The sequence below is a fragment of the Gracilinanus agilis genome, chromosome 3, assembly GCF_016433145.1.
Source record: "Gracilinanus agilis isolate LMUSP501 chromosome 3, AgileGrace, whole genome shotgun sequence".
Taxonomy (NCBI): Eukaryota; Metazoa; Chordata; class Mammalia; order Didelphimorphia; family Didelphidae; genus Gracilinanus; species Gracilinanus agilis.
This window is the reverse complement of record NC_058132.1, coordinates 213,316,168-213,342,604: the sequence shown is the minus strand read 5'-3', so window position 1 is coordinate 213,342,604 and position 26,437 is coordinate 213,316,168. Positions and strand designations below refer to the sequence as shown.

The 26,437-nt window shown below is 36.0% G+C and overlaps 1 protein-coding gene across 1 annotated transcript; it reads right to left on the bottom strand.

Annotated features, from left to right (window-relative positions):
- On the bottom strand, nucleotides 1-26,329 carry TYW5 (tRNA-yW synthesizing protein 5). The gene is made up of 8 exons (XM_044669667.1): nucleotides 26,214-26,329; nucleotides 19,613-19,767; nucleotides 12,208-12,277; nucleotides 10,557-10,601; nucleotides 5,004-5,141; nucleotides 2,674-2,761; nucleotides 2,142-2,258; nucleotides 1-333 (listed from the first exon to the last, which is right to left on the bottom strand). The coding sequence occupies exons 1-8, from the start codon at nucleotides 26,286-26,288 to the stop codon at nucleotides 77-79; spliced, it is 945 nt and encodes a 314-aa protein (XP_044525602.1). The 5' UTR covers nucleotides 26,289-26,329; the 3' UTR covers nucleotides 1-76.
- Between the last annotated feature and the right edge of the window lie 108 nt (nucleotides 26,330-26,437).

Here is a 26,437-nt window from a genome sequence, read left to right as displayed (position 1 = left end):
TTTTTTAAAATTAATTTTTTTAATATTTCTGTATGATATATGTGAATTTTATAAGTAGTTTCTTTTAATGCACTACTTATTCATAGTTAGAGCTAAAAGCTTTGTTTTGAATTCGTAAAACCATCCGCCGTGCATAGAAATCCCTATACTCCTCAGGTAGTTCATCAAGTGTTTTTAAGGCTCTGTCCAAAATCTGTATAGCTCTTGAGGCTGCAGTAGGATCTTTGTTTCCATAGGTGTCTGTCTTATCATAGCACTCAGAAGAAAGGTGCTTCCAAAAAACATTCACTCCTACTCCAAACTCTTCTGAAATCACATTATGGAACCATAAAGCTGGAGAAAGTTTAAAAAAAGATAAGTTAAAAATAAAACTTGCAGTTAAAAAAAAACAAAATGTCAGTGAAATATCACAAACTGAATGTAGCCAATGTAAGAAATAATTCCCATATCAAGCTTCCTTCGTTAGCACACTCACAGCCTTTAATAGCATCACGTTAACTTTTGTGGAATGCCAACCAATTTAAAGTGTCAATAGCACAGTCCTTACTTTCCAAACCTTTGGCAAAAGCAAATTTTCCTTTTAACTTGAAAGGCATAATAAAGTTATATTTGTTTTGTAGTTCTGCAACTGGGGCCTATGGTTTGTGTTACTTGTTTATGTTTCTCTAGTCTTGCAACCACATCAAAGCTCCTACTTTTTATAGTCAGGACATTTCCATTATTTGAGGAGTATCTTTGACCTCAGATTCAGGATAGCAACCTACTTTTGTTCTCAAAGATTTCCTGTTTCTGCTATAATTTGGTTTTTGGAACTTGGTTAAATTTGCATTTAATGCACCCTTCTTGGTTTTATATTTCTGTTGCAATTATAATTGTCCTACTGTTTTTAGATCATTTAAAATAAAAACCAATGGCAAATCAAAATTTTTATGGGATAGAAAGGATGAATGAAATTTCATTACAATCTTATGACTAAAGCATTTTTTGTAGTCTGCTCCTTCACCAAATGGAAATGAGGTTAGCTGCTGGAATTTCAATTAAGCCTTAAAAACTCAGCACTAAAATGTTATAAAAATGCTAGATCAACATCATCCTAACAATGACTATTATAAAATAATTATGATAAAATATACTTTAATATTATGAAATTGAGTATGGAAGAAAAACTTGGGAACTCACCCTCTCAAAAGCTCTTTTAAAAAAAAAAACAATATTTCTGCTAGTGCTACTTTTAAACACTATTTTGCTACACCAAAAGATGAGAAAATACATAACACAAAAATTCAAGTGGGTCAAAGATCAATGTTCAATGTAAGGGAAATTTAAAAAATTTAATCATGTTGTAAATACTGAGGAAAATATGTAATAAAAGTGCTGCCAACTGAAAGTACATGTACTAACTGATTCTAAGGAAAATGAGTCCAGCCCTCCACAAAACAGACAGATGTTTAAATTTTTGGCAATACTGACTTTATGTGTATGTGTATATTTATTTTATTAATTCAGCTATATAAAAAAGACAAAACCAAAATTTGCTCTCAACTATGTAATTTTATTGAGTAAAAAATTTTAGGATTAATTATAGGTGGTATTATTAAATTATTATTCACTAAGTTCATCAAGATGGTATAGATTTTAAAATTAAAGCTTGTTTATTGTAAAGAAATTAAACGAGGACTATACAATCTACAAAAATAAAGCATACCAAAGCTACCGAGAATGTTATGATTAGAAAAAAACAATATTAGAGACATAAGAAAAGAATTCATAGTCTTTCACTAATTTCCTCTACAAGAAGATTAACAAAATAATTGTTGGTAAATAAATTATATTCACTGGCTATGCAGAAAATTTGTAGACTACATGATTTTTAAAAATCCAATTATTTTCCTTCAGTTTTACCAAGCTGCTAGAGATAGTTGTATGTAGCCTTTTTTTATATGATGAAATAATTTTACTTACATTTCAATTAAACTAGTATATGAAAAAATGAGATAACTAATTTTGGAAGCTTCTGTCTTATCAAGCATCTAGGAACTACAGTGTAAGAGACATAATTTTGTACTGTAAATGCAAACCAAGAGTGATGGACAAACTATAGTGTTAATAAATAGCACCGTAGTAAACTTTAGAAATCTTACCAGGAATAAACAGTACATCTCCTGCTTCAAGGACACATTCAAACCTCCTGGCTTTGACAAATAGTGGATATTTATTCAGATCTGGGTTATCCAGATTCAGCACCTCTGATTTAGTACCTGAAAAGTTATGAAAAAGATAATACAGATTTAACAAAGTTGTAGGTTTTTTTTTAAAGCAATCACCAATATAAGTTTGAAAATTTGTTCTCTACTATATGGTGCAATTATTATGTTCACATTAGGAGAACAACTACTATTCTGCTGAAACCTAAGACAATTTTCAGTGACCTACCCTCCCATTATATCCCCTGAAGCTCATGTAACATAATTAAAGTATGAATCCAATAATCTAGTTCTTCATATAGTCTATCATTATACATACACTCTTACACAAAGGAGAACACAATGAATCATAATTAGAAAGAAGCTCCAAGATTTTTTCTATTGAAATGCAGATTCAGATCTCTAAAGAACTATAACTGAATAAACTAGGCAGCAAAAATGTTGGCTTAAAATATAATAGAATACATACCTGATAAATACAAATACTGAGCATCTCGAGGACTGAACAACACAACACGTTTTTTTCCTGTCACTTGGATTAAGAAATTATCCATAACCTAAAAGTCAATATACAATATCGATCAGTATTTCCTAAAATGAAAAAAAAAATTAAAATTTGGGGCTAAGGATTTCCATGACCAAATCAATAATTTATTCCAAATACTAGTCTTCAGACCAAAGTGGTTTTTTTTTTTTTTTTTGCATGCTTCAAAATACCTGAAATTCTTATGTTGGTGTCCCAATCTAACAAAAACAGTTCACATGAATCTGCATCCAGGATACAATAATTCCTATGATATTTCTGCCAGACTTCTGGCAAAAAAAAAAAGACAATGGCCTCAAAATCAGGAGACTATCGAATCAATAGGATGTGGCATCAGGAGATGTGGATTCAAGTCTTCTCTAGGTGATCTATGGCATAGTACTCTGTGGCAAGTTCTCTGTGGCCTCAGTTTTTTCATTTATTAATGTGGGGCAATTAATACTACTCTGCTACCAAGGAGACAAAATGAGGGTGACAAATTCAGATGATAGGTGGTAGAAAACAAGTTTTTTTCATAAGTACTATTAAATTCACTGGATTATACATAGGAAATCTGCCTTTAAATCTTTAAATAGTATCGTAAGTAGGCGAACTAGGGTTTCTAAATTCCTTCTACATGAAATCAATCTGGAAAATTCATCAATATAATTATTATTGAAACTCATTTGCAGTTTCTTATTGATCCAAGTTATCACTTTTTTTTTTTGGTGTGAATCATTAAAAGTGTTAAAATGCAAAGAAATAAATTTCCCATCTAAAGAATTCCTTTAGGGGCAACTGGATGGCTCAGTGGATTGAGAGCCAGACCTAGAGATGGGAGGTCCTACGTTCAAATCTGGCCTCAGACACTTCCTAGCTGTGTGACCCTGGGCAAGTCACTTGACTCCCATTGCCTAGCCCTGTAACAAGTAAAATTAATATAGAAGGATACATATAAAGATATTAGGGTTAAAAAAAATAATTCCTAGGAAAACAAAAAAAAAAAAAAACAAAAAAGAAACCTACAATACAGTTAATAGCACCTGGCTACCAAACCATTTCTCTTTCAGTCAACCAAAGGAACATTAATCTTTTCACTCACAAATTCATTTTGCAGTACTCTGGTAATATAGCTTAAATTTCCTAAATTTTTACTTTAAATTTAAATAAAATTACACATTATCTTTTACATTCAGGTAAAGATTTAGTCTGACTATAAAGATTTAAAACAAATTCACACGTATAATATAATTACTTGAAACACTTTTAATCATGACCATTTCCCCACCACTACAGCTAAGGACAGAGCCATCTGTGCTAACATTCCCTTGACACATACCAAAAACAAAAAACAAAAAACAAACCCAACAAAAAATACTCTATAGCTGTTTGAAAAGTGACCGACTCTCATTTTTATAAAATCTCTAAAATAGAACAATTTTTTTTAAACCCTTAACTTCTGTGTATTGGCTCCTAGGTGGAAGAGTGGTAAGGGTAGGCAATGGGGGTCAAGTGACTTGCCCAGGGTCACACAGCTGGGAAGTGTCTGAGAACAGATTTGAACCTAGGACCTTTCATCTCTAGGCCTGACTCTCAATCCACCGAGCTACCCAGCCGCCCCTAAAATAGAACAATTTAGAGGGCAGCTGGGTGGCTCAGTGGATTGAAAGCCAGACCTAGAGATGAAAGGTCCTAGGTTCAAATCTGTTCTCAGACACTTCCTAGCTATGTGACCCTGGGCAAGTCACTTACCACCCCCCCTGCCCTTCCCCCCCCCCCATTGCCTACCCCTTACCACTCTTCTGTCTTAGAACCAATACATAGTATTGATTCTAAGATAGAAAGTAAGGGTTTAAAAAAATAGAATAATTTAGATTTTAGTATGTCATATGAACATGTGAATATTTATATATTCAGACTGAAAAATGCCAAAATTTACCTAAGAAGTCTATAAAGCTGCCTTTAAAGCAAATTTAAAGTTACATGATGCAGGAAATTCCATTCCCTTATTTCATAGCAATTTTGTTTCACTTTAACACTTACTGCAAAACTTATTACATAATCAACTATCCTCTTGCCCTGTTTATGCTGAGCTCCACCAAATTTAAAAAACAAACAAACCATCAGATCTTCTATTTTCTGATTATTCTTAGATAGGCATTTTTTGATGAGAAACATCTAATAAAGTGAGATTTAATTAACTACCCAAATTAGTGTCTCTGTACCATATTGGATTGCCTTTAGTTTTAGATTTCATATTTGTGTTATATACATACATCATAGTGAGTCCAAAGCTGTAATCCTGGTGAACTAATACGAAAGACACTAGAAAAGAATTGTTCCTTTTCAAAGAAGTCTGGAATATTGATGTCTCCTTCTAATAATGGAAACTGTTTTCTGATGTCTGCAATATCCTGAAATGAAAGAGATGTTAGCAAAGACAAAATTAAGGCCTGGAAGACTAATATTAAAATAAACATGATGTAATTAAGATTTCTTAAGCTATCTGTAAAATTCCATTCTTATTTCTATTAGAATAGAAAATGTAAATATTTCACATTCTCTAGTATTACTAACTAAATTCAATTAGGAGATTTCATACCTCTTCCTCAAACTACAGATGTTTAATCTTATAAATCATGTTTTCTACCCCCCCTTTACTCTCCAAAAACCTTTTAGCAAATTATACTGCTACAACTATAAAGAGAATTGCTCTACAGAAAAGAACTAAAAAAATATTATCCAGATTACTACTTTGGCTTCCTATCACCAAACACAAGGATCTTTTTTTTTTTTTTTTTTTTTGGTCTTCATCTACCTTCCCTCTTTTTATTTGCCATCCTCTTCTTGCCCTTTAAAAATATATACTTCCGAGGATTCTATCCTAGGCACTCTTCTCTTTTCCCCTTTATAATGTTTCCCTTGGTTGTCTCCTCCATTTCTGTGCCTTCATGTCTAATATTATGCAGATGACTCCCAAATTTGTATGTCTACTCCTAACATTTCCACAAAGTTCCAGCAAAATATATTTACAATTGCTTGTTGGATATCTCCATTGAGATATCCTTGGGATTTTTAAAATAGTCCTTATCACATCTTTCCTAAATCTATTCATCGGCCTGACTTTTCAAATTAAGATAATGGCATCAATAGTCTTTCCAGTTTATAACAGATGGCAGTCTTCTTTGGTCTTTCCCTTTCTCTCATCACACACATCTAATCATTTTACAAATCCTTTGGTTGTACCATCACATCCTTCTATGTCCAGCCCCCTCTTTATTCCCACTGCATTCCCCCAAGTTAGTCCCTTATGATATCTCACCTAACCTCCTAACTAGTCCTTCATGTACTTTAACGTAACTCTTCTTCAATCCATTCTCCCCAGAGCTATTTTACAAATCTACCTATCAAACCTCTAGGATCATAACATTCCTTGATTCAAAAATCTTCAGTGGATCCCTACTCTGGCTTATTCAAAGTTCAACCTCATACTTTTCCCCTTTATATTTCTACAGGCTAGCTACTACATACTTCCCTATCCCAGTTCAATTCCTGCCCTCTGGTCTGCCTTTGCTTGCACTAATTAGCATCACAGTCTGTTGTGTCTCCTTTTCCTCAAGACTCATCTAAAATTCACATCTACTCTGGATTGTCCTTTCCTCATCAAATTATAAGTGCCTTGAGAACAAAGATGGCTTAGCATCTAACTTTGTGTACCTTAGGCTCACTACATGAGGCAATTAATATTTGTAAATTTTAATCATCTAAATCACCTCAGACAAACTGACTACAGTATGCCACCAAATGGCAATACTGAATTAATAAAAGGAAACGGCAGGCTTTGTACAAGAAGAGAGAGAAGTCTAGTTGAAACTCAACAATCTCAGGTTGAAAGTAATGAATAAATCATAGGGGAGGATGAAAAATAAAGGTACTTTATTATACTCAAAGGAATGGAACTACAAATTATGTGGCTGGTTGTAAAAAAAGAGAATGCTTATAAGATTTACACCAAAAAAATCTATATCTGATGATCAAACTTCAGTCTTTGCATCTCCTGATTAAATATATCACCTCTCTACAGTCTTTCTCCAATTTGAACAAGTTATAAAAGAATCCTAAACTCTCTGGTTTAGTAGAAAGTTTATTCTATGCTCATATAAATGGAGTGTATAGATAATTAGCACTCTCCTTGAATGGTAGACCATGTTTTATTCTTTCAGTTTAGGAGTTACAAAGTTAAATGTCTTTTGGTGAGACATCTTAAGAAGAGGAATTTTGATCAACACAGCTAAAAGGTTTGCCCAGTTTTTCAGACAATCAGACATGTCATGGACAACTCTAAAAGTATCAATAAACCAAAACTCACTTTAGTTAGTAGTCTAACCAAACCTTCTACTAATTCTAGACTTTTAAATTAAATGATGACAAGGGCCATGCTTTAATAATCTTTATATTTTCCTTTTTCCCTTAAATTTTATATTTCCCCCCTTTCTTACCAACAAATGAAATAATTTCCCAGTCCCTATCTGCCAAAAAAACACTCCAATCGGCTTTTTAAAAAAAAGTATGCCACTCTGAAGAAGAAAAGTATAAAATGGATTCCTAAGCCATTTAAAATAAATCCCTAAGTCCAATTTGCAAACACAGAAATATAAACTGACTACAAAAACTTTTAACACATTTCTTTATGTGTGCATATGAATGGAACTAAGCACTTTGTGAGTACGTGGTAAATATTAGGTGACCCAGCAAGATATCTCTCCCAGAAAGAAGAAACTAGTGTGTTCAATCTGTCCTCCCTCACTTAAACACTTGTCAAATTTCCTACTGTTACAAATAACTTTTATTCTTTTTTTTTTTTTTTAAAGAATGTCAGACTTACCTCTTCAAAATAAGTGTAGTTTTAAAACAAAGTATATCTTCAGCATCTTGTGTTTCCTAATTCTACTGCCATATGGATTCAGATATATGCCACATTTCCCTCTCTGGTCTGCTTTCTCTAAAACCTGTGGCTTATAATTACTATTATTTTGCAGTGCCATATGCCATTTGTATGCTTATATTAATATATAAATTTATATTCTAAGGTTAAAATTGTAGGGAAAGTGCCAATCTGTATTAGTGGAGGGAAATTTCTTTCTTTTTAAATAACTTTTATTTTCTGTCTTAGTATCATTTTGAGACAGAAAAGTAAGAGCTAGGTAATTGTGGTTAAGTGACTTGCCCAAGACCACACATCTAAGAAGTATCTGAGGCAAATATGAATCCAGGTCCTCCTGACTCCAGGCCTGGTGCTCTATTCCCTGTGCTTCCTAGCTGCCCTGAAGGAGATTTCTTACTGGGAGTTTTCTATACCAGTGATGGGCAAACTTTTTAAAGAGGGGGCAAAGGAAAGGAAATGCTCATCTGTCAGTCTGTTTCTAAGGCAACTCTTTAGAAGTTTCATTGCATTGTATCCTATTCATTGTATTGGGAATAATGTGCAGCTGGATAGAACATTTCAGGGGGCCCGTGGGCCATAGTTTGCCCATCACTGGTCTATACCAATTAAATGAGAGGCCTAGGTCAAAAATAGATCCTTATCCCTATCTCTAAACAACTTGAATACTTTGGATATCAGTGCTAATGTGATCGTTAAATTGTAAACTTACGATTGCCCTTTTTTGACCATTTCTGGTTAAAAATCCTGTTGAACTCTATCAGATACCTGAAACTATTATTGTGTCAGAATAATATCTTTCCATTCTAACAGTAAATAGGATCTCTAAAGGGAGACATAGAATGGAGGTGGTATATAGTACAACTAATAAGTCCTTTAGAAGCCACTCACAAGAAGCAACCTGCCCATAAATACATGGCAAATCCTACTAAAGTGAACTATTTAGTCTATCCAAATATTTGAGTCTGTTCAGATTTATGAACATAATTCTTCAACTGAAGAAGCATATGCTAGAATTAAATTTTGCTTATTTGGTTGAAGAATTATGTTAAATTGATTATTTTTAAAATAACAGTTGTGGAAGGGATTTCTGGAGACTTAAGTTCAGAATTAGATGAATCATTTCTTTTAGAGGAAGGAGCCATTCACTAAAGACATGGAGAATAAATTTTGCGAGAGACTGGGATGATTCTTGGCCACAAGTTCATCTAGCAAAAATAGGAGATGATTTTTAACATCCTTACACATCAAAAGTTTGATTGGGCAAAAAGATGAGTTTGGAGGCAGGGAGATTACTTTCCAAAGGCTTAGTCAGAGGTGAGAGTAATATGTTCCTGATAATGATTAAACAAGAGATAAAATAAATCAGGTTTATATACCTGAGACTTCCAGGCTACCTAACTGAAGAAGCAGATTGTAGAGATGAGTACCAACAGTCTCAGCTAAATATTCCCTAGCACTGGAATCAAAACTAAGTTTATGAGGAGGCAAAAACCATACAGAAAAAAAGTTAGAAGGCTGGGGATATTACATGATTGATGCTGAGGACCACAACTATACCATGAGAATCTTTGTAACTTGTGAAACTTACACTTTGCACCTGGTCCACATCCCTACCATGTCACCATATACTCCCCCTGATACTATATAAGTTGGCTCTATGCACCATTATAGATAGGCAGGAAAAGGGAGATGTCAGAAAAAAGCTCTGTGGTCTGGACTCTTGAGTTTATAGAAAGCTAGGGATGGCTTCTTAATCTCCCAGCCATCCCTTTGTGCCACTGCACCAGCTATACCCCCATGCTAGAAATATACTCTCTCCTTACTTCTGTCTCTTAGAATATCTGGTTTCGTTCAAGACCAAAGAGTAATCTTCTACTACATGAGGCCTCTTCTGTTCTCCACAGTTGCTAGTTTCTACCTCTGCTGCATTACTTTTTATTTTGTATATACTTTTTTTTTTTTTAAACCCTTGTACTTCGGTGTATTGTCTTATAGATGGAAGATTGGTAAGGGTGGGCAATGGGGGTCAAGTGACTTGTCCAGGGTCACACAGCTAGGAAGTGGCTGAGGCCGGGTTTGAACCTAGGACCTCCTGTCTAGGCCTGACTCTCACTCCACTGAGCTACCCAGCTGCCCCCCTGTATATACTTTTTTATGCAGTCCAGTATAATGCTCAAAGGCACTGCCTGTGTCTAGAAATTTTTCTAAATGGATACAAGATGAAGAAGAAAAATAATTATCAGACTATACAGAAATTTTAACATTGAAAATAAGGTTTGTTGATATTTATAAAGCCTATTTGTAATGCTTAGAGAAAATATTCAGTAGTTAAGTGTTGCCTAGAAAGTAAGGGTCAAACCCTTTTTCCTGAAATTAGGTCCTCCCTTGCCCTCACCCAGCAGTCTCGTGATCTGGACCTGCCCCTCTGCTAGCCATATCTTATATTTCTTAAATATCTCCAAACACTATGTTGTAGGTAAACCAATCTACTTTCTACCTGTTGAATGTACCCTATGCCCTCTCACTTCAGTGCTATTGTTTAGGCTGCTCCCTGTCCCCACAATGCCCTCCTCTCTTCTTCAATTGCTGAATTTCGATGCAACTCATTCAAATGTCAACTCCAAGCCACCCAGATTAGTTACAGCTTCCCTTAAGACCTCTTAAAAGCAAACTGTTTTTTAACTCTTTGGTGCACTTAACATGTAAGCTTGTGTAATATAGATTCTATTTTTGTATTGTTCCCTTCTGCACTAAAAGATTCATGAAGGAAGGGAATGAATCAGTCTAAACTTACTATTTCCCCTTGTTCCTAGCACAGTATAACACTTAAGGAACACTGCTGAATTATTGAATGAACTGCTCTTTTGATAACAGAAATTCTCACCTTTCTAGGATCTTCACCAAGTGATCTCAAGTAGTACTTCTCATCCTTAAAAGAAACCCCCAGAAAAGAAATGACACTGACATTAATTTTTAAATACACTTGAATTAGAAGATAGACATTCTTTCATTAGGTTCTCTTTAAAATTTAATCCAGTCAAATGGTTTTTATTAGTCCAGCAGTTTTACCATCTTATCCTTTTTTTTTTTTTTTTTTTTTTTTTTGCTGCCTTTTGCTCTCTGGTGGCTATTTGAAGAAATGTAAAAATCGAATCATACTAATGAATGAGTGCAGGTAATACTAAGTAAAAGAAACCCATCAAAGAAATTGAAGTAGGATAAAATCACTTTATTTCATTTAGAGATGTAAATCATAAGTCATTAACCACTTTAGTTGTAGCATCACAAAAAAATTACATTTCTATTTATATAGATCAGTATTAAAATATTATTAACACATTTAAAATGCTAATGACACATCAGAAATAACAAAAATATTTTTGTATTTGTATTTTTGTCCCTTTATATCCCCAGCACTTAGTACAGACCCTAGAACAAAGCAGGTACTTAATAGTGATTGTAGTTAAAATATATTTTTAAAAAACATGGTACTTTATATTTTAGTAAGAATTTAGAACACCTCCAACCACATAAATCTCAAAATGTGTAACCACCAATCAAATGAGAAATCAAGAGTACAGCATCTCCCAGTATTAAATGCCAGAAATATTTTGAATCTATTATTATCACAATACATATTTAGCCTACTAGTTAATGCAATGAATTATATTAATTAGAAAACAATTTATCATTGCCTTCATTTATTTCATAGTTAATAATACTGCTAATGTGAGGGGCAAGTTAATAAGCAATCCAGTTTCAGTGTTTAGCCTCTGACAAAACATAAACTGATATCTTACGGGAAATTATGTTTAAACACCATAACGTTGAACCAAAAAGTTAAGGGTCTATCTTAATATTTGTAACTTCCTCTCAACAACTCATCATAATATAGACTGTCCATAAGTTTATTTAAGTACATCTTACACCAATTTACATTTTTCAGTTTGTATAGCCTACCTATTAGATGCTCTCAATATTTCAAGTATAAGTAGTACCCTACCTTTTTCTAGTGTTCCAGGATTTGATGCACTAAATCACATTTCTCCTATCTCTGTATCTCTAATAGTTTTACATATTTTGTGCCTGCCTCTCTGTTCTATGACACTTGATATTTCCTCAATTCATACTTTCATCTTATTTCCAACTCTTCCCCATCTCCATGCATATATAAAAATGTTCTTGTTTTACATACACATACATGCATTAAAAATAAACTTTCTTGGATGAATCACAACTGTCTATCTGATAGTTTTAATTCTACTACATAAAGAAAATGCAGTGGGAAATTAAGTAGAAAAGGGGATTTCTGCTGGCACATCTCCTGGGATACCTTAAGAATTATACTAGTTTTATACAAAATATTTAGTAAACACTCTTTTGGGTTGTTAGCTCAAAACAAATTCAAATGAAAAAGATCACCCAGTGAGCAAATTGTAAGATAAAAAATTAGATTCTTGTTTAACCTCACTAAACAATCTTCTCAATATGTAAATAACACTATTTGATAAAGAAACTAGTTTAAAAGCAATTACCTCTGAAATAAAGTATGTGCTGTGTTTGTTTTCTGCTGCCCTCTGTATAAACTTGTCAAAAGGCAAAGTTCTGAAATATATACAAAAGAACACTTGAAATTAGTCAGAAAACTAATAATGATCTAATAGCCATGTGATGGGATTTTAAATATCAAAAACTTCCATTTTAAAGTATATGATAGTTTAAGATATAAAAAAGTAAAACCTTAACAGCAGGCAAGCAATAAAGTGTACAGGATTTTTAACTTAAATCAAGAAACAAATTTGGATTATATTACCCTAAATTTTAGACCTTTTGATTCAACCAATTATTCTCTTTTTCTTTCCTTCTCCTCCTCTTCCAACTTATCTACCTAAAGAACAGGTCTCCACTACTAAAAATATATATATTTCCAGGCCAAGGCTCCTATTTCTTTTTTTGCAGTAAAATAAGGCCCTGTGGTGATTGCATGACAAGAGTTACAGTAGGACCTCATTTTATGTGAATTCAACACACATGAATTCAGATATACACAACTGGCAATCCGAAAAAAAGAAAAATACATAAAACATTTTAATTATAAGCTAAATCCACACAACTTTCCCAAGCAGCATAAAATCTCACAGCCAATCTTGCTCTGAGAGGTGTCGCCATGAGTCATTAATTTTTTTTTGTGCCACGCATTAGCTGCTAAGTCTTTGTCTAGAGTTCTTACTTATAACAAGTCCTGTCTGCGTCAGGACAATACTTTTCTCTTTCATTAATGCTATTAATGGTTCCAATGAATAATAATGCTGGTAATTCTGAAAAGCCTAAGAAAAGCTGTAAAGTGCCTATGTATGTTCATATAAGAAATATTTATTAAATAATGGCATTTGCTTTTATGTGTGATTTTTCAGCTGATGCAAAGGATCTTGGTCATATCAAATAAGATCCTACTGTATTAGGAGTGATGAAAAAGTGGTGTTTCAATGAAGATGAAGATCCCCTTTTGTTACTTTTGCAGGTCAGAGAAGCCAATCTACAGGTCTAGCCTCCACTCTAATGCCCAGACTGCTACTCCCTACTTCCTTCATCTCTGCAATAGCCTAAACTAGGCCCTGTCATGACACTAAGGTCTCCACAAAGAGAATCTTAAGTACCCCACTGCTATCTACAGTAGCCTCATGTGTACTGAGTGCTAAAGAGTCCAAACTACCATGCAGGGTGATTGTGAAGAAAAGTGCAGTGGTTCAGATCTGCAGAAAGGAGATTTTGCATTTCTGGGAGGAATATTCTACTCACTAACTGGAATGAGACTGGAGAAAATCTTCTACAGGAGGAGAGTCCTAGGAAAGAGAAGAAGTAAACTGCTCAGGAAGTTCACTGGATTCCTCTCCTCTACCCCTTTCTAGAAAAGCTTTTCCATATGTAGATCCATCCATGTGAGCTGGAGTTCTGCCCATGTGCTGCTGCTGCTCCTATAGCATCATTATCCTGCCTTGCATTCAGACATATTAGGGTTCAACAGCTTACAAAACAACACCAAAACCATGTACAAAACCAGAATGCCCAATTCGTTCACTGCCATGATCACCTCCCCAGAAGGCACCTGTGATACAAAACCCCTATGTGGCTGGGCTTGCTGACCTTTCATTAATTGAGCAACTTGTGAGGCAGTTCCCTACCATTAAGTACTTGAGATAGGCCTAGAATCAGCAAGATGGCAGGAACAGGACAGCAGTCACTGGCAGAAACAATGTGAGGCTTGTACTATCTCTGACTTTTATTATTTACCTGCTACCAGAGTAGCAAAAGACCTATCTGTCTGCATCATCCTAGGTGCTGCTGAGGCAGCAGAAAAACTAAGAAGTATTTCTTTTTGCTTGTTACAAAATTGCTCATAGTTTCTATGGAGCCTTCCACTTGATTACCAGGATTAAAATAGATGCAAAAAAGGAGCAGCCGTAACAGTGACAGGCTGACAAAAAAGCAGCTCCATTTTTTGCCTGTTCTTCTGTTATCCATATATAGGTCTCACACAGAGAAGACTCTCCTCTATTTGGTTCCACTAATCCCAGAAAGCACCTTCAATTTCACAATGGTAAAATAAGCTTCAATTTTTGGAGAGGCAGTAGAGGCAGCAAGGTGCTTAATCCTATCTTGACTTTTCATGACCTCATTTGGGATCTCTTGGCAAAGATATTGGAATGATTTGCCATTACCTTCTCTAGGTCATTTTGCAGATTAAGGGAACTGAGGCAAACAGGGTTAAGTGACTTGTGAAGATTTACACAGCTAATATCTACGGCCATATTTGAACTCCCGTTCCCGATTCCAGAGCCATTCTTCTATCCACTGCGCCACCTAACTACCTACAGTCAGGAAGATCTGAATTCAAATTCAGCCTTAGATACTAGCTGTTTGACGCTGGGCAAGTCACTTAACTGTGTGTGCTTCAATTTTCCCATCTGTAAAATAAGCTGGAGAAGGAAATGGCAAATTACTACAGTATCTTTGCCCAGAAAGCCCCAAATGGCAAATCACTACAGTACTTTGCCCAGAAAACCCCAAATGGGGTTACAAAGAATTGACTGACTGAAATGATTCAAAACAATAACAAAAATGGGGATAATAACAGAAGAAGCTATCTCCCAGGGTGGTTGTGAGAATCACATGAAAGATCATTGTAAAGCACTTAGCACAGTGCCTGGCACAAAGTACTTAATAAGTGCTTTTTTTTCCTTTTTTTTCCTATGTGAACTTTTGGCTAGTCATGTTTTTTCCCTAGAATATATCTAATCAACATAACAAGAGATAAGTTGCTTTACAAAGACATCATTTTGATAATATATAAAGAACCCAAAATTCATAACAGATTATTGTGGCATGAATTTCCTTACACAAGTAAGCTTCTTGCTTGGCAATTATCTTAATATTGAATTTTATTAACGATGGTATTTTCTATTCTTTGTATTCCAAAAAGCACACAATGAACTAAAAATCATTAAACAGAACCAAGATGTCTTCATTACTATAGACTTTTTCTAGTTTCAAATTGCTATGAAATTTTTAAGGTTCAACATAGTAAAAAATTTGCAAACAATTACCAAAAATTTTGTGTTCCATTATCAATATAGCCAACTTTCAATCATTAGAAGCCCTCTGCTTTTCTACTTTCTCCACCTGTATATTATTAATATGGCCATTTAATTACTTATTAGTACTGCGACAAGAACAAAATGCTTTATTAACCTGACCTCTTAGAGATCTTAGCAGTGCTCTTATATTGGGCCCCTACCTTTGTTACTTTCTTAATAGGTTTTTATTTTAATTTTTAATGCCGTATGGTCTCTAGAAATTTTCTAAAACTAAGACATTTTCCCCACCTCCCTCATTAAAATATGTTAGTACCATACTAAATGTTAGTATTTCCTCTAATATTGAGTTATGAATAATGTTCCTCATATAAAATGAATTGAATATGAATCTGAATATACAAAAATTAGGATATAAAGTCAAAACACAATTCTAGTTTTGAAACAATGATCCAGATTATAGTAGTACTGAATCATGGCTAAATCAACAGAAGTTTATGACTAGAAAATGGCTGTTTGAGGTTATGCAATTATAGATTTTAAATAGTGTTTTATATGTTACAATTTCATAATTACATGATAAATAGTGAAATATATTTTCACTTTCAGACTGCTTTTTTAGACAAATCAGAAGCAGATGGAATATTTACCTATGTTTATATATAGCGCTAAGGAAATTTAACTATTTCTTAAAAGTTCTGGTAAATGGTTTGATAGTGGGTAGAACCTTTTGGTCAAAATTATGATTTTAATTACTGGAGAATTTCATTATCTATACTTTATTATAATGGATAACCAAGACTTAATTGTACTGGTTATGTATGATTACATAAAAAGTCATACATGGTCAAAAAACAAATAACAGGATTTTACATTTTTTTTAATAAGTTTCTAAGCAGCTTAAAAGATCTAACAAGAGGTGGAAAAAATTCAAAATAACCATGTGATTATAATTTTGGCATTTACCCCTCTTGAAAACAAACATCATTAACTACAGGCTACAAACATTCATCATTCCAGAAGGACTTTTGTTTTTTGTTTTTTTTTTTTTTTTACTCCTTTAAACTAATGAGAAGTGAACAGTGCTTACTGTTACTTAGAGAAGCTTACATCAATTAAATCCAATTTGTGCCCCATTATAGATGAAAACCATAATGGTGAGATACTGAAAGGCACCAAGGATTGAAGAATGTTTTGGCAGCTTCTATACATATTCTGGAAATTTCTAATGAGAAAGGAATGGCCCAGGACATAAGAAGCTTTGTATGACTGTCACTAAACCAAAGTCTTTGTGGACATGGTATTTCAGGAGCCTGGAAATTGCACATGCTGAGAATTCTAAATTTATGTATTTTTTAACCTGATCTTATCCCACCTCCTCATTAAAATGCCTAATCAAGATTGTCTTATCTTTGCCAGAAGAGGTCAAATGATATACTGTCAGGCCAATAAGAAGGAATTAAAAGACTTAAAAGATGCTGTCAGCCCCCTCTCAGGGTCTTTGGTCACCGAGGCATAAAGATCCCAGATTATAGGGAGTTAGTGTTCCTGAAATTTGGCATATTTCAAGACCAGTATGTCTGACCTAGTGAATGGGAAGACAAAAGTTAGCAGCATGTATTTTTGGTAAATGTTATCTTTTATTCTTATTGTAAATAATTTTTTAAAAATTATTTTTATAGTTGACAAGTATTTAATAGTTCTAATTCCAAGCCTCATCCACCAGACTAGCCTAAGCTAGTCTAGACTGTAGAGTCTAGAACAGCAATAAACACAAAAGATGTTATGGAGATAGAAATGACAAGATTCAGCAACTGACTGCACATGTGGAGTGAGGAATCAAGGATGACTCTGAAATTGTGAGTGATTGAAAGAATAGTACTACCCTCAACAGAAATAAACTTGGAAAGAGGAACAGTTTTTGGGAAAAGATAATGCATGTTTTTGACATGCTTAAAATGCTATGGGACATCCAGCTTAAAATGTCCACTCTGTGAGACAAGAACTCTGGAAATGAGATTGGGGCCAGAGACCAATCAATCAACCAGTCATTAAGCACCTACTATGTTCCAGCCAGGCACTGTGCCAAGTACTGGATGAGTTATCTGCATAAGATGATTAAATCCATGGGAGATGATGGACAACAAGACAGTATAGAGAGATAAACCTTAGGATAAAACCTTAGGATATACCTAAAGTTGCAGAGTAATATTACATGAATGATAATCTAACAAAAGAAACTTATAAAAAGTAGGCAAACAGATTGGAAAGGAACTGAAAAATGTGATAGGAAATAGTATCTGGGAAAAAAAGGTGGTTAATAATATCAAATGCTACCAAAAAAGTCAAAGATGAGGATTAAGAAAAGGCCATAAGATATAGTGGTTAGGAAACCCCCAATAATTATGTTGAAGACAGTTTCTGGTGAGTTATGAGGTTAGAAATGTACTAGGATGGTATAGGGCAGTGGTTTCCAAATTTTTTTGGCCCACCACCCCCTTTCCAGAAAAAATATTACTTAGCCCCCTGGAAATTAAATTTTTTTAAATTTTAATAGCAATTAATAGGAAAGATAAATGTACCTGTGGCCATCACCGCTCTCCTGGTTCGCTGCAGCACCCACCAGGAGGCGGTAGCGCCCACTTTGGGAATCACTGGTATAGGGGAGGGGGCCAATATCAGGAAATTAACTGTGGTTTGGGAAGGCCAACAGAACCTAGTCCAGACAAAGCCTGGTCTGGGACCAATACACAGATAACAAAACACAGTAACTGGAAGTGTGCTTTATTAAAGTAGGGAAAGATTGAGAGGGTAAAGGGAAATCTTAACACTGAGATTACTAACTAAAGTACCCCAAAACTTAAAGCCTTTGCATGAAGGATCTTCTTAGAGTTAAGGTCCTACACTATCTCCCTGGCATACTAAACTGTAATCCCAGTCCCTGTATACCTAGTCTGCCCTAACTCTCTGGGTATTATGGGAGATACTGGCAAATACCAGATCAGACAGGGATCCAGGGACAGATCCTAAGGCCAGATGGGCTAAGAACTTATCTTACAAACAGCTGCAGATGATACAGGACAGAGACAGTTTCCTCAGCTATTCTTCAGGACACATAGCACCAAACCAGCAACACAGCAATAACACAGGATTGGGTCAAACTCCCAGGACTTGGCATCCACACCCTCCAGGATCAAATCCAGAGAGAGACAGACAGCCTAAAAGTCCCTGAGGTTTTTTTCAGCTTAACTCCTCTTTCCAAGATTCCAGAAATCTCTCTTCTGCTACTCTCGTGCCACTGTGTTCTGCAAACCTTTCCTTATAACAGAAACTAGACTGCAAATGATTATGGAATCAGAGGGAGGAAGTAGAGCAAGAAGACTAGTTTTCGTATTTTCCCTCTTGAGGTTTAACTGTGAAAGAAAGAAAATATAGATCTGTAGTTTGATTGAATGACAGGATCAAATGAGTTTTTTTAAAGGACAAGAAAGAACTGGTTATGCTTAAAGGCCTCAGAGAAAGAACTGATTGTTAGGGAAAGACTGAAGACTAAAGGGAAGGAATGCAACCTGCCAGAAGAGATAGGAAAAGATGGGATCAAAGATACATGCAAAAGCTATGGCCTTGGGAATAAGAATGGCCACTATTCATCAGAAACTGGAGTAAAGGATAAAATGGAGGGAACTCATGTGTTCTGAGATGTTTAGATGGAGGAAGAGGAAGTTCAGAAGAGAGATCTCATTAACGAATGTGATTTTTCTCAGTAAAGTATGAGGTAAGGTCTTCATCTGGGAAAGTAGTGTGGGAGGCTTGAGGAAAGAAGAAAAAATTTAGAAAAGTAGTTGTGGGTGACTCTAGAGAATAAATAAAGAAATAATAAAAGGACTGCCTTGCCTTGCTTTACTATAATTCTCTGAAAGAAATTTTAATCAGAGGGCAGCGAGGTGGCATAGTAGATAGATCACCAGGCTTGGAGTGTGGAGGCTGAGTTCAAATCTGGCTCCAGATTCTTCCTAGGTGTCTCACCCTCTCTCAAACCACTATTTTTTTTTTTTTTTTATTGCCTAGTTCTGTGATAAGGGAGTGCTACTAAGACAGAAAGTAAGGGTTTAGTTTTTTGTTTTTTTAAGAAATCTAATCAGTATTCCTATGAAAGAATCATTTCAATTTTTTTAAAAAGTGAATATATGGCATAAACTTAGATTTTTTTAAAGACTTGACCTTGAAAAATCAAACATTTGTAGATATGAATAATAGTTTATTTAAAAAAAGATTCCAAAAAGCAAAAAAAAATTAGAATTTTTCCAAAGTTATCTTTTCCCCCACAGTAAACCTTAGAAGTGAATACCTATATACAAAGTTCTTACTGATGAAATCCATCTGTGGAACTGCAGAAACATGAATTTTCACTTCTTTACTTCCTCCAACTTGGCTGAGATAATCTGCTGTCCATTTGGTAGTACAGGTCCCAAGATCAATTCCTTTCAGCACCACTGGCTTTCTCTGTTGGTTACCAAAGTAATAATAAAAATGAATAATTGTATGACAGTTTAATATCAATTAAAACATGATTAGGTGCAAACATGAATTATTTACATGATATTATCAACTGTATCTAGTAAAATAAAATAAATTTCACATTTTATTGTGTAACTCTCATTTTATGTTTTCATTAGAGGCCTATGTCGTATAATATTACCATATCACAAACCCTGCCATACCATTGGGAGACTCCATTACTATTTCATTATAACACCATTTGTCCCATCATCCATTCATAACACTTTTCCTACGGAACTATCTTGTGTCATTTCTTCTAATATTTTGTGCTTTGGTGATATGAATAAATTATATCAGATTGGGTATAACTTTCCAAATCACTTTCAGGACAGCCTTACAAGACAGTGGTATATAATTATTTTAAAGAAAAGGCAGCTGAAGGTCACATGGCTAAGAAACATTCGGGGGTCCAGAAGGGATGAGGAGAATGAGACATGTTCTGATATTCCTCCCTGTACTCTTGCTTAATTCCTCTGCCACTGGGGTGGGGAGAGGAAGTCCAACTAACCTGGTATGCCTTTCCTGCTCTGTGAATAATGCCCCTATCACTGGGGGGAAAGGTTCTCATTACCTGCAGTCCCTCTGGGGATGGGGCACATTGGGTGCCATTTGTCAGGTGGTCCTAAGGGGCCTGAAAAACATTTGGGAGTCCCAAAGGGGTGAGGAGAATGAAACATGGTGAGAAGGATATGTATCAGGAGGGCCAATGAAGCTGGTAGAAATCAGAGGGGAGGTTTATTGATCACAGCTAGTATTTTATAGAGAAAGTGACATAGGCTAAGGGATTAGGTAAGCTTTTTACATGGACAATGGTTAGTGATGATTTAAATCTTAGTACAATGGCTTAGTTTACTTCACTGAAGCTTAGACATTTTCTATAGGATAATAAATCACAGGTAAATATGTAACTATCTAGCCCAGATTCTCAGGGAAATATTTGCTTCATTGGTTTGTCAAGAACAGCCAGTTATTACCAAGTAGAGCAGAGGGGAACTAGAAAGGAGGGGCTTGGGGGGCCTGGTGTAACAATTAAAAAGGCCGCCTTCTCTGGCTCCTTTTGTCCCATCCCCCTTGCACAAATCCCATCCTTATACTGGGCTATGTGTTTGACTGTATTTAAGTTACGGCTGTGATTTTATTGGGGCCTACTCTCACTACTAGGGGCTACAAATGTTAGTAGTGTGGAGTCTGAACCACTAACTGCTTTCCAGTAAACTGCCTTTATTTAACTTAAGGGAAAAAATGCAACTGTGCCCCATATTCTTATCTGAAGTATGAGAATGCCATTTTAATAAAATCAGAAACTACTCTAAGTACATGCAATAGTGCTGTGGCAGGAATACTTCAGTTTCTTCATCTGTAAAAGGGTTCTTTATTAGATTATTTACAAAATCCTGCCCAAGTTCTATTAAGTCTATAATTCTGGGTTTGATCATGGCTTTACATTAAAAAGAATGTACCTCGGAATTAATAGCTGATGCTTATAAGTACTTAAAACTTTGCAGAGAATTTTAGATACAATCTAATGGAAGAGACAACATGTGAACAAATAGGAAACAAACTATGTAACTGTGAGGCTGTGAGCTTTTACTACTCCCCTCCCTATGTCTCCTCTCTCCTGGAACAAACTGTCTCTAACTCCATTCTCTCATCCTCATCCTCTCAACTCTATTCCATTTATTTCTTCTATTACTCCTTCCAGGTATTAACCTTCATTGAGACCTGGTTTTATTCTAAAACACTATGCCCTCAGGCATCCAGTATTTGCTTTACCTACTCTCACTCCCCTGGACATATTTGGGTTTTAAGAGGGAGTTGAAATACTCCTTGGATCCCACTACCTCTTTGCTTACCTTTACCACCATCACTCAGCAACTTTTTTCCTTTGAAGTACATTCAATAAAAAATTTCCACTCAGTCCAAATTATGGTGGCTGTCATTCTCTTGCATTTCTCAAGGAGTTTAGGACCTGACTTATTATCTTATAACAGGTATCACATTGATGTTCCCTCAATATTCTCTAGCTTCTCAATTCCTCAGCTTCCTTAAATCTAATGATCAACTCTATCACTAGCTCATGTAGGGATGGTCACACAGTGGATCTCACTATTACTCAAAACTGTACCATTTATTTAATTAGCGTTCCTCTGTCCAACCACAATTCCTCATGATTTCACTTACCCTTAGTCCTTGTTTCTCCTAAATACATACTTTGCTTTCCTGGAGACTTCCAATTTCTCCACCCATCAGTATTTGGTAAGGTCATTATCTCTGCTTCTTTACTTTCCTCCTTTTCTAGTTTTGTCCCAATAATCTTTTTTTTTAAACATTTATTAATATTCATTTTTAACATGGTTACATGATTCATGCTCCTCCTTTCCCCTTCGCCCCCCGCACTCCCCCCACCCATGGCCAATGCACATTTCCACTAGTTTTGTCATGTGTCCTTGATCAAGACCAATTTCCAAATTGTTGGTAGTTGCATTGGTGTGGTAGTTTTGAGTCCACACCCTCAATCATGTCCACCCCGACCCATGCGTTCAAGCAGTTGTTTTTCTTATATGTTTCCTCTCCCCAACAATCTTTTAATTGACAAATCTGATGGGCTTTTCTCAGTCTTCATCCATCTTGACCTACCTGATACCATTGATCATACATCCAGGCAACTGGTGGGGAAGCACATAGCCCACCAGGCCTAGAGTCAGAAAGAGCTGACTTCAAATTTGTTCTCAGACATTTACTAGCAATGTGATCCTGGGCAAGTCACCCCAATTGCCTCAGTTTCCTCAATTGTAAAGTGGAGGTCATAATAACACCTACCTTGTAGTAGTTGCTGTGTTACAAATGAAGTATTTGTATAGGGCTTACCGTAGTGCTGGCATGTAATAGGTACTATATAAATGCTTATTTCCTTCCCTCTTGACCTCTCTACCTTCCTCAACATTATCTCTCTGGACTTTTGTGACATTCCTCTTTCCTTGTTCTTCTCCTACCTGTTTAACTGCTCGTGGCTGAGCAGCTATATCATACCCCGTAACTGTGGGAGTTTCCCAAGGTTCTGTCTTTGGCTGTCTTCTCCTTTCTCTCTACTCTCTCCCAATAACTTCATCAGTTTCCATGGATTTAACTATCATTTTTATGCAGGATACTCACAGATTTATATATCCAACCTCAGCCTTTCTCCTGAGGTTCTGTCCTGCATTGTCAATTGCCTATTGGAAATTTCAAACTGGAGTTTTAAGAAACATAGCAAACTAAAGGTGTCTTTCCTCTCAAACTATTCCCTTTTCCAAACTTCCTTATCTTGTCAAAGGTTCCATCATCTTTCTAATCTCCTAAATTCATAACCTTGGCATAATCCTAAATTCCTCATTATGCTTCACCCCATGTATCCCATAAGTTGTCAAATCTTATCATTTCTACCTTCACAACATCTCTTGCTTCTGCCTCTTCCCTCTATTCACAAAGCTATCACCTTAGCTCATATCCTCATTTCTAGATTACTGCAATAGCCTCCTAGTTGGTCTCTTTCCTTCCAGGTTTCTAACATTTCTAATCTTAAAACTACCACCAAAGTTACTTTTCTTAAGTGGAGATATGACTGTCATTTTCCTACTCATTCAATCCCATAGCTCCCTGTTGCTTCTGGGTTAAGAGTAGAAATTCCTTTATTTTTTAAATCCTTTATAACTTGGCCTCAACCTATCTGCCCAGCATTATTGGACATTACTCTCACTCCCACATTCCTCTACCCAACCAAACTGGCATTTTCTCTCTTTTTTTTATACATAACATGCCATCTCACATCCTTTGTATTGGCTGTCCCCCAGAACTGGAATGAACTCCCTCTATATCTCTGGTTCAGAGGCAGCCTGGTACAGGGGAGAAAGTGCTGGACTTGAAAGATTTGGGTTCAAATCCTGCCTCTGCCACTTTTTACCTGTGAGAAGGTTGGGCAAAAGGCCTTTGAGGTCCTTTTCTTAGTTCTAGATCTCAGATCCTATAACAGGAGACCCTATTTTAAGCACTACTTACTACAAGAAGCCTTTCTTAGCCCCAGCTGCTAATGTCCTCCTTCTCAAACTACCTTTACTTAAAAACTTTGTATTTATCAACTTTAATTATTCTGTTGTCTTCCCCATTAGAATATAAGCTACTTTCACAAAGACACTATTTTGTTCTTTGTATTTGCAACCTCATAACAGTAAGAAAGTCCCTAGCACAAAACAGGTACTTTATATATGCTTGCTGATCGACTGATTCCATGCCTAGAAAGTTCTCCCTCCTCTGCTCTGACTCTCCCTGGCTTTCTTTAAATCCAAACTGTAAACCCCTTAAGGGTAGAGGCTGTCTTTTGCATCTTTTTGTATTTCCAGGACTTAGTAGAGTGCCTCATAAATAGCAGAGATTTAATGTTTATTGACCGATTATGATTTTAAATCCAAAGTCCAGTTTTTTCTAACACTACCTACTAGAACTCCCTACTTTAATATAATCACTCAGGTTTAAAACTTCAGAGACATCCTTAATGTCTTAGTCTCACTCAACTCTATTTAGCCAATCAGTTGCAAAATCTTGTTTCTATATTCATAATATCCAGCATCTTTTATACTTGCATAGTCATTCATATGTTATAGCCTCCTCCTATTTGGATTCTCTGCCTTATACTTCTCCCTCCTTCAATTCATCTTTTAAATAGCTACTCAAATGATTTTCTCAAAGTACAGGTCTGGTTAGATTGTGTCTGTCACTCCCACCTACCCTTCCTAACAACTCTGTAAATTCCAATGTATCCCTATTATTGCCCTAGAATAAAATATAAACTTTTTTTTTTTTTTTTACATTTAAAGCTCCTCATAAACTGGTCTCTTCCTGCCTTTCTAGTCTTCTCACAAATTATTCTTCCCTTGGAACTTTGAAATATGTTATTCATAAGTTATGAATATTGGCCACTAACAAAACACTTTATATCTGATCTTCCAGTACTTGCATTCATTGTTCCCTGTACCCAAATACATTCCCTCCTTACTTTAGTTTTTCAAACTTCTCAATTTCCATCAAGACTTACATACTAAATCCTCCATGAAGCTTTTGCTGATACTCTCACGTACTGGGGCTCCCCTTCCCAAAATTACTTTGTATTCATTTTGTATACACTCATATGGATACATGATGTTTCCCCATTTAGAATGCAAGCTTAAATGTTTACTGGATGATGTGAGTACAAGTGCTACCTTAACTTATATTTGCAAATAGGTCCTGATGTCAGTCAACAAGCATTTACTTATTTTTACTATGTGGTAGGTTCTGTAGTAAGCTGTGGGAATATAAAGAAAGGCAAAAACACTGATCCCTGCTTATAAGGAACTCATATTCTAGTTGAGGAGACAATTTATAAGACATTTAGGGTGTAAATGAAAAATAATTTCGAAGGGAAGGAATCATGAAATTAGGGAGAGAAAGAATTATCCCTACCTAAGCTAAGACCCTTACTACATATGAGAAACAGAAACTGAAAGTCAGATAATTGTAATAACTAGCATGTATATAGTACTACCTTGGCAATGTGCATGAGAAATATCTCATTGTATTCTCATCACAACCAGAGAATCAGGGCCTGTTATTATCCCTACTTTACAAAAGAGGAAACCGAGGAAGACAGCAGTTAAATGACTTGCCCTGAGCAATACAGTTAGTGCCTGAGGCAGAATTTGAACTCAGATCTTATCGACTCTGGGTCCATCACTCTGTCTAAAGAACCATAGATGTCTGTATCTAGTACACACAACAGTACGAACTTCGAAAGTCCTCGGGGATGTCCAGTGCGCCCCAAACTTGAGGAGCCTAGGGGCTAATGTGTCTCTGCATGGGAGACCTACAGTATTTGGAACCCACTCCATGCAGCAGAGAGCGGCCCGCAAGGCGGAGAAGGCGGTAGAGCGCTCTCCCCACCACTAGGGGGAGCCACACCACTCCACGACTACACCGGAGCTGCAAGCTCCCGGCCAAGAGACGTGGGCGTAGAAAGCAGTTTCTACATCGCATTATGGCCTACAAAGCACTTTACAAATATTTAGCTCCACAACAACCAGGGAAGGTAGGCGCTATTTTATTTCTCTATTTATTTAACAAATTTGAGAAATGAGGCGCGGGGAGGTTAAATGCTGCCCAGCCAATCTCACTCGTACCACTCAGACACTCGATCCACATCATACCAAGAAAGTGAGGATGCTTCTACGATCGAAAGATAATTGCGTAACTAGTTCCTTTCACACCCCCTGCATCTTAGCCCTAAAGTAGGGTCTGCGATGTCAGAGCCCAGGCCAGGCATGAAGAAGCAAGGTCAGCGGCTCCTTCCTGCCCCCAAGGCCTGAAGCTGGCGGTCTCACCTGTGGATAGATGCGCTGCAGGAACTCGTCGCGCGTGACTCCCTCGAAGTGGAGGACTGGGATGCACCTCTCCATGACTGCGGAGTGCCGGTTCCCGGCTACCTCTTCTACTTCACTTCCGGCTTCCGGCCTCTTCTGGTCCTTTTAGTCCGCCGTGAAACATTATTTGCAAGAGAGAAGGTCCGCAATTCAGCTAGTGCCTTAGAGAAGGTAGGTTGGCATCC

Coding starts and splice junctions, on each gene's coding strand:
- TYW5 (XM_044669667.1), bottom strand. CDS start 26,288: ATGGAGAGGTGCATCCCAGTCCTCCACTTCGAGGGAGTCACGCGCGAC. Junction 5,142..10,556: donor TTGGTGAAGATCCTAGAAAG/GTGAGAATTTCT, acceptor CTTTCATTTCAG/GATATTGCAGACATCAGAAA. Junction 2,259..2,673: donor TCAGTATTTGTATTTATCAG/GTATGTATTCTA, acceptor ATAACTTTTCAG/GTACTAAATCAGAGGTGCTG.